Below are 10,000 nucleotides of genomic sequence, written 5' to 3'. Positions count from 1 at the left end.
GTACGCTCGCGAGAAAGAGCGACTCTCCCCTTTAAACAGCAGACACACCGGGACGGCGCACAGCTTTCACGCAGGCAGATTCAGAGCTGCGGGTCTGATTCTGTCTGTGTGATTGAACAGCGATCGCGCTGCTCCTCATGGAAAACAAACACACTCCTGCGCCGGCCCTGAACTCACCCCGCGCTCACCCCGCTCCCTGCTGAGAGTGTACGAACACGCTGAGAGCGTGAGGCACTGCTGAATTATTGAGCTAAAACACACAGCCTGCTCCGCGCAGCTCCCCCAGCAACCTGAAGGGGGCGATCCGGAGCAGCAGTCAATAGCTGATTGCTTAAAGGGGAATTCCACTCATTTTTCAGTCACTAAATGATGTAAACAAATGATGCAAACAAAGTTATTCAAAGTGTTCGGCTGTGAAAAGACAAACAAAGCCATTTAAATTTTCCATCCAAAACCACCTGTGAACCTACACGCGTCTTCTGAGCGTTTATGTGGAACGTTGATGATGCTAAATGTATCTTAGCAATATATTTTAAGCCCAACTTTTTCAAAAAATCTCTCCTTAAACAGTGTCTCAGTCATCAGGCAGTGAATTCATAACCATTTCATGTAGTAACTTTCTGTGAGGGAGCTTTTAGAGGTGGACGTCTGGTTCCTATCACCACCACTGTGGACAATTCTGACTCGCTAAGTGTCTCAGAATGACTTTGTTTACATCTTAATCAATTAATTATGCACAAATTTTGAAAGGTTGGAGGAATTCCCCTTCAAGGAGAGCAGCACATCGGACCGGCTTTAAATGCAATGGTGTAACAGGTTGAGCTTTTAGCCTAGTATTAGTTTTTCATCCATATTTCCCGTTTGAAACTCAATCTTGTTCTAGCTGTTTTGATGAACCTTAGACTTGCTACTGTCATTAATCTTACAGTATGATAATAAAGCTTAAATATGAACAATAAAATAAAGAACAAACACGTATTAGTCAATAATTCCTATAAATGATTTGACAGCTACTATAAAACACGATTACTGCAGATGTATAAAAGAGAGCGGGGCCCATTTAACAGGCCTACTGCTTTTAGAACATTAAACGTTCTAGATTCGATCTCCATTTCTATTTCAATCCAGAACGTTTTTTAGTTTTAAATTTCAGTTAATAATATTATGTTGCTTAAAAGATGCCAAGATTTGCCAAACTTTTTCGAAAGTGTTATAAACTCTCCCCTTACAATTAACCAGTCAGGAGTCGAACCCAAATGTTACGAAGAGCCATTTTGTCCTTTCAGTAAAAATCTAACCACCTGGTGTGAGCCACTGCTGTGTCTGATCCACTCGTACCAGCACAACACACACTAACACACCACCACCACGTCAGTGTTACTACAGCGCTGAGAATGATCCACCACTCAAATAGTACCTGCTCTGTGAGGGTCCATGGGGGTCCTGACCACTGAAGAACAGGGTAAAAGGGGGCTAACAAAGTATGCAGAGAAACAGATGGACTACAGTCTGTAACTGTAGAACTACAAAGTGCACCTATATAGTAAGTGGAGCTGATAAAATGGACAATGAGCGCAGAAACAAGGAGGTGGTCATAACGTTATGCCTGATCGGTGTGACATCACCATACTGCCCAGCTCGAAGGAAACAGCTGTGTAGTGGCGCTGTGACTGATGAAGCTTCATTATAAAGGTTCTGGTCTGGATTTGAGACAAACTGATCCTGAGGCGAACGAGAACCAACATCCACCCAGAATTCAAAACATAAACAAGCTTAAGCCACAAACCAGACCAAAACACAGCCATGAAATCACATAATTCATGCTGTGGTCATGACGAGCAATCCAGGGGCCCAAGCACTGATGACGCTGGACAGATAAAGTGGTTTTAGGTGCCAGACAAAAGAAACAAAAAGAGAAAACGTGAAACAGGACCAGGTGAAGAAGCTCCTGCTGGAGCGGCGAAGCGTGATTGTCTTTGTCTCACCTTGCAGCCTTCACAGGCGCTGACGCCATAGTGATAGCCGGAGGATTTGTCCTGGCAGACGAAGCAGGGTTTGTAGACCCGTGGCGGTGGGGGCGGAGAGGGAGGGCTCGGGACGATTTCCTCCGAACTCGTACTCTGCGTCTCAATGGCTGTGAGAGAAAAGATAAATAAATTAAAGATATATTAACTGTGAGAGCAATTTGGGAAACTCATATTGCAAAACATTTTCATGAATTACAATATATATTCTGTCACCAAGACACAATGCCTGAGTAACATCACCTTCACAAACAGCCATCAAAGACTCCGGGTACAATGACTTCTGCACAACTTTCCACAGGGTTATTTAAGCACAGACATCCACACTACATGACCAGACAATCAAATCACGATAATGATAAAATATCCTCATATTTCTCGTCTCTGACGCCAAATATTTATAGAAACTAATACACAATGAAACTGAGTCAGTGTTTTCTGAGGTGTTAAAACTTTGCAAGACAGTGTTATTACGCCATTATAGCCCCACCAACAGACTGACAGGCAGGCAGACAGATGGATAGACAGATAAACAGACAGGCAGGCAGACAGATACACAGATAAACAGACAGATAGACAGGCAGGCAGGCAGACAGGCAGACAGACAGATGGATAGACAGGCAGACAGACAGATAAACAGACAGACAGACAGGCAGGCAGGCAGACAGATGGATAGACAGATAAACAGACAGGCAGGCAGACAGATACACAGATAAACAGACAGATAGACAGGCAGGCAGGCAGACAGGCAGACAGACAGGCAGACAGATGGATAGACAGGCAGACAGACAGATACACAGATAAACAGACAGGCAGGCAGGCAGACAGACAGGCAGACAGATGGATAGACAGATAAACAGGCAGACATATAAACAGAGACAGACAGATAGACAGACATTTCTTTTTGCTTTTTTCTGTTTATTTTTTTTTTTTAACAAATTTTCACCATTTTCAGCCGAAATTTCCCACCGGCCAAAAGAGATTCTGGTGAATCTCTAGGCAAACGAGTTTAAATGTTGACATATTTGAATAAGTGTGTTCATTCATACAGAACAGTCTCCTGTAGAGCAGCCGGACTGATCAGCTGGACTCTACAGCCTCACTGAGTCTCTCTCAGAGCTTCTCAGTCACATGGTGAGAGTGTGTGCGCACATTTGTGTGTGTGTGTGTGTGTGTGTGTGTGTGTGTGTAGTAGAGGGCAGCTGAACTCGTGAGTGATGAGATAAATTTAGATCTCTTATTTACACACCGCTGCAGTCGGGACCGCTGGACACATCACACACGTACGTTCACAACTCAGCACACATACCAGCACAAACAAACTCTGATACCTCAATGAGTCACACACACACACACACACACACACAGACACACACACAGACACACAGACACACACACAGACACACACACACAGAGACACACACACACACACACACACAGAGACACACACAGAGACACACACACAGACACACACACACAGACACACACACAGACACACACACAGACACACACACACAGAGACACACACACACACACACACACAGAGACACACACACAGACACAAAGACACACATACAGACACACACACAGACACAGACACACACACAGACACACACACAGACACACACACAGACACACACACACAGAGACACACACACACACACACACACACAGACACACACACAGACACACAGACACACACACAGACACACAGACACACACACAGACACACACACAGACACACACACACAGAGACACACACACACACACACACACACAGAGACACACACACAGACACAAAGACACACATACAGACACACACACAGACACAGACACACACACAGACACACACACAGACATACAGACACACACACAGACACACACACAAAGACACACATACACAGACACACACACAGACACACACACAGACACACACACACAGACACACACACACAGACACACACACAGACACAAACACAGACACACACACAAAGACACACATACACAGACACACACACAGACACACATACACAGATACACAGACACACAGACACACACACACACACAGACACACACACACACACACAGACACAAAGACACACATACAGACACACACACAGACACACACACACAGACACACACAGACAGACACAAAGACACACACAGACACACACACAGACACACATACACAGACACACACAGACACACACACAGACACACATACACAGACACACACACACAGACACACACAGAGACACACACACACACAGACACATACACACACACAGACACACACAAAGACACATACACATACACAGACACACACACAGACACACACACAGACACATACACACACACAGCCACACACACACACACACACACATACACAGACACACACACAGACACATACACAGACACACACACACAGACACACACACACAGACACACACACACAGACACACACAAAGACACACATACACAGACACACACACACACACAGACACACACACACAGACACACACACAGACACACACACAGACACACACACACACACAGACAGACACACACAGACAGACACACACAGACACACACACACACAGACACACACACAGACACACACACAGACACACACACACACACAGACAGACACACACAGACAGACACACACAGACACACACACAGACACACACACACACACACACACACACAACACACACACACAGACACACACACAGACACACACACACACACAGACAGACACACACAGACAGACACACACAGACAGACACACACAGACAGACACAGACACACACATATATGCAGTGCAGAAGTCAGAGACCACCCTTCTAAACAGACATTAAGTATTCTACAGGTTTTCAGGAGATCTTTCTGAGGAGAGATAAGATAATCCACTTGCATGAATTATCTCAAGTCAAATGAAACATAAATGAACAAACAGGAGTTTACAAAATTCTGTTCAAAGAAATACTTAACGCTACAGAGAAAATGGGGCTCCTATCAACCACCTGGAAGACCTGGTTGACCCCAAAACTGCCCCCATCAGATAAACAGCACTTAGAGCTTTCATCTCTGAGAGAGAGGAGAAAATCAAGCTGCTTCAGATCTGAAAACATCCACAGGTGTTTCTGTCCATCCTTCCACTGTGAGAAGACGACTCAGCGCTGTGGGTCTGAAAGGATGTGTAGCTGATCAAGAAGAACCTCACTGAGAAAAGGAGACGGACACATCAAACAAAGGAGCTGAACGATGGACTGACCACGCCAGAGTCCAGACCTCAACACCACTGAATGTGTTTGATTACTTCAGAAAATGATCAACCAGCTTCTACGACTGAACTTTGGAAGGTGTGTCTGCAGATTTCATACAAATTCATACGACGGCCGACCGCAACAAGGGGCACTTCAAAGCAGCTCAAACAACATGAACCACCTTTCTGAAAACAAGAAATAAAGTCTGACTCAAACGTGTTGATTCAGAATGTACATCAAATATTAAATCACACTGTGTGGTTCAGGTTTGAATGACCATCACACTTGTCCAGTTACGAGTAAGGGAAGCATGACCTCTACTGACCTCGGCATGATTAGTGACGACACCAGACTCTGGTTTAGAACCAATACACACAAACGTGAAAAAGGACAGTAACGCTGACCAGAGCGAAGGCTACTCTAATCAAACACAAAGCTCCCTAACATCACAGAGAGCGAGAGAGAGAGAGAGAGATTACTAAATAAAATGAACATCTGAAATATTACAAAACAATATGCTACAATAAAATAACCAGCAGTACAAAATAAGGCTGAAACTGTGCTTTAACAAGATTATTAGTCAAATAATGCTTTAGAACAGCATCTGAAATACTTTCTTAAATATAAAATGTCACATAAGAGCATATTTTATATTTTTCTGTTCCCAAATATGTTAAATTCAGCTAATAAACGTTAATTATCGTGTAATATAATTATCGTGTATTAAAATATGCAGGAGTGTGTCCTCTGTGGAGGACGTGTTCACTTATTCACACTCAGAGAAGCAACAACAACATGGAATTTGAGAGGGCGCCTAAACTTTTGCACAAGACTGTGTATACACAGTATATCCTCACTCTGACCCCCTCCCTCCCTCACTCTCTCCCTCTCTTCCTCTCTCTCTCCCTCCCTCTCTCTCTCCCTCCCTCTCTCTGGGTTCAGTTCTGGGTCTATGTCTCTTTAGCTCTCATTACAGCAGGCCTGTGGTGCGGTGTTGGGGGTCCAGGGGGTTTAATCTGATTTTGGGCCAGTTAAGGCTGGCTTAAGTGTGTTAGCAGGCTAGACTCTGCTCTGTTCTCTCTCTCTCTCCCTCACACACACACACACACACACACACAAAACACACACACACACACACACACACACACACACACACACACAGGTCTGAGTGCTGGAAGCTGATATTAGATTATGTTCAGCCTTCCAGACAGTCTGAGTGTGTGTGTGTGTGTGTGTGTGTGTGTGTGTGTTTGTGTGTGTGTGTGTGTGTGTGGACCCACAAAAGCAAAACCTCCAAGCCAATTTAGCTTCACCACTTCATCAATATTCCTCCGTTATTATTGTACATTATCAGGTGACAGTCAGTCTGGTGTCAGCTGTTAGCTGTTAGCTGTTAGCTGCTTGGGCACAGTGGACCAGAGCAAAACCCCCGAGTCATCAGAAGCTGCACGCGACTGACAGCTGGAGAAATTAAAGGCAGCCCTGGTAATTAAGCAAAACGCTAATGATCACAACATTTGATTCGATAACCCACAATTGTTTTTTTGGCAAAATGCTCGTTCCACTGTTCACTCAATCTCTTATTAGTAGCAAAGGACTGATCTCTGAACTGCTACTTCAGTACACTAGGCGGCGCTACGTGCCTTTTACTCTCAAGACCTCATTGAAGACTAAAGACTCGTCAGCTAATTAGCGAAACATTCATAAACTGAATTCAGAAAGGAAAACGTGTATCTCTGTAGAGTGGAGGCCTGGAACGAATCCAGTTACTCTAGATGGGACGGAGAAGAAGTCCAGCCATTCACTCACGACAGCACAAACCAGCCGTTTTCAGTAGGAAAAGGGTGTAACTGGATCGGTTTAGAACGAGCCTTTTGTTCTCTTCAGTGTTAAAAACAGTAAATCAGACAGACACCATATAGCAATTATCAACAATCATTAATACGGTATCATTTAAAGGGGTCGAGCTCAGAGTCTCATTCAAACAGAACCTCATTACTGGGTTGGACCTGACCTGCAGGTGAAGGTCCTTATGATGGTGCTATTTATAAACTGATGTGTAATAAATATACAAACAGGTAAATAAAAAGGCAGCCCTGTATCCTGTTAATTATAAAATAAATTAAATGTAAACGACTACTAATCCTTATTTTAAAATGAAATAAATACATTTTTAGCTCAGTAAACATAATAAACAAACACAAGGATCCCTTAGGCCCACTTATTTACAAAATGAAATCAAAAATGCTCTGCAATTATCCACATATATTTTTGGGTGAGGAGGGGCTACAACTTAAAATATAATAACATATTTAATGAATGTGTTTATAAATATTTATAAACAAATAAAAAAGATTACATATAAATAAATCAAATAAACAAATCGATATAGGGTCCCCCATATGACATTTAAGTATAAAATAAAATATTACATTAAATAAATGTATTTATGATTATTTATGAATATATAATACATATTTAGAAATAAATAAATAAATAAACAAACAAATAAATAAATGTGGGGGTCCCCCTTAGGATATTTAAGTATAAAATAAAATATTACATCTAATAACTGCATTTATAAATACATATTAACAAATAAATAAACAAGTAAATAAATAAATAAATAAATAAACAAACAGGTGACCCTACAACTTGGGTATTAAATTCATTAATACTACTTCATAAATGAATTTATAGACATGTAATAAATATAAACAAATAAAAACCAGCTTCAGGGTCTTTGCTGCTTTAGGGTTTAAAGAGAGGTCCAGCGTGTGTGACCAGAGCTGGACGAACGACTGCACCACTGACCGCTCAGTTTTACAGTGTTCACTACTGTGCGTGTGTGTGAGTGTTGCTCTCCTTCACTCTCTCTGTCTGCGGTGTGTGTGTGTGTGTGTGTGTGCACTCCTGCTGGGTGAAGGGGGGTATTAGCGGACCCCCTGCTGATACACACCTCCTGTCTGCCTGTCTGGTTGGCACGCAAACACACACGTTTGAAACGTCAACATTTCAATGTAATATATTCAAACGCAGCGAAAGAGTCGCTGAAGTTCAGGATGAAAACGACACGGAAACATAAATGAATAAATTAAGATGATGTCATAACGGGCTGCCGTCCAATCAGCTACCTGTTACCATGCAGGTTATACAGTCGCTCTACACTGCCTGCTGCTGTTTACCGGCTCTATTATCAGCATTTTTATGATTTTTGTGTAAATTTCTACTGTATCACAATAACAACAGCACGTCACGCTGCCCAGTGTACACACTGTAAATAACAACATCTGTTTCTGATGAAGAACCGCGAGTGAGAATCGTGACGTTCTGAGCCAAAAACCCTGTTTCCTGTTTAGGAATCGTGCAGCTCCGCGCTGAATAAGACGTCAACGTGGGAGAAAGTGGGTCACTGAAAAAGCAGGCAGAGATTCCCAAAAGAACGAGGGATCCTCCTGCTTTCAGGAAGTGAAGATGAGCGTCAGCAGGGCTGAACGATGTTTCTGCCCGATATTGCGATTATGATTTAAACCGCGAAAGTGTTCTATTGGCTAAAAAGATCAGCGCATGCTTTTTTGGCTTTTTTGGCCTACCAGTTATTTGTGGTCAATTACAGAGAGCCTGAAACAACAACAACAACAACAACAACAACAACAACAACCAAGCAGTGTTTAGTAACCACTAGCTGAGTGCTTTGATGTGAAACGTGCCATCCTGGAGAAACTGACCATCATTACTTCATTCCCTCCTTCATTCATTCCTTCCTGGTCTCCTTCCTTCCTTCCCTCATTTACTCCTTCCTTCCTTCATTCATTCCCTCCTTCCTTCATTTCTTCCTTCATTCCTTCCCTCTTTCCTTCATTCATTCGTTCATTCCCTCCTTCCTTCATTTCTTCCTTCATTCCTTCCCTCTTTCCTTCATTCATTTGTTCATTCCTTCCTTCCTTACCTCTTTCATTCATTCCCTTTCATTTCTTCCTTACCTCTATCATTCATTTCTTCCTTCCTTCCTTCCCTCTTTCCTTCATTCCTTACCTCTTTCATTCATTCCCTTTCATTTCTTCCTTCTTTCCTTACCTCTTTCATTCATTTCTTCCTTCCCTCTTTCCTTCATTCGTTCACTCCTTCCTTACCTCTTTCATTCATTTCTTCCTTCCCTCCTTCCCTCTTTCCTTCATTCCTTCCTTACCTCTTTCATTCATTCCTTCCTTCATTCCTTCCTTCCCTCTTTCATTCATTCCTTCCTTACCTCTTTCATTCATTCCTTCCTTCATTCATTCATTCTTTCGTTACTTCCTTCATTCTTCCCTTCGTTTATTCGTTTATTTGTTTATGTATTTATTACAGTGGTGGTGATCTGACCCAGAGCACAAACAGAGTCATTTTGTTATGATTAAACCTCACTGTACTCGTTTATTCAGCCATTTTTAGATGTGGCAACATTTTCTTGTCTTTCTGTCCGTTTCAACTTGTTCACCTCAGAAAAGCCTGAAATCGTGATGATTACGTTTTGCACTCTCTGGTCATTTTGCTGCCCAGTCTAGGAGCAGCACAGCGTCACCAGCGGAGCAGCTCTGCCTGGGTCAGTAAGGATTAAGTGCCTTTCCAACACAATCAGGTTCACCAGTCAGTCCTGGGATTCGAACCTGCAACGTTCTGTTTGCTCGTCTCTCCTACCAGTATCAGCTCCCCCACGTGTGGTTAAAA

The 10,000-nt window shown here is 42.8% G+C and overlaps 1 protein-coding gene across 5 annotated transcripts in view; it reads right to left on the bottom strand.

Moving 5' to 3' along the window:
* raraa (retinoic acid receptor, alpha a) overlaps positions 1-10,000 on the bottom strand; it is a 161,866-nt gene that overhangs the window by 17,499 nt on the left and 134,367 nt on the right. For all 5 annotated transcript variants that reach the window (XM_036573191.1, XM_036573192.1, XM_036573193.1 and 2 more), the window contains one exon: positions 1,986-2,134. In XM_036573191.1, coding sequence (XP_036429084.1) covers positions 1,986-2,134 — 149 coding nt within the window. The remainder of the gene's footprint in view (positions 1-1,985; positions 2,135-10,000) is intronic.

This window comes from Colossoma macropomum, unplaced genomic scaffold, assembly GCF_904425465.1.
Source record: "Colossoma macropomum unplaced genomic scaffold, Colossoma_macropomum, whole genome shotgun sequence".
Taxonomy (NCBI): domain Eukaryota; kingdom Metazoa; phylum Chordata; class Actinopteri; order Characiformes; family Serrasalmidae; genus Colossoma; species Colossoma macropomum.
Note: the sequence above shows the minus strand (reverse complement) of the source record. Positions and strands in the feature narration are given on the sequence as shown.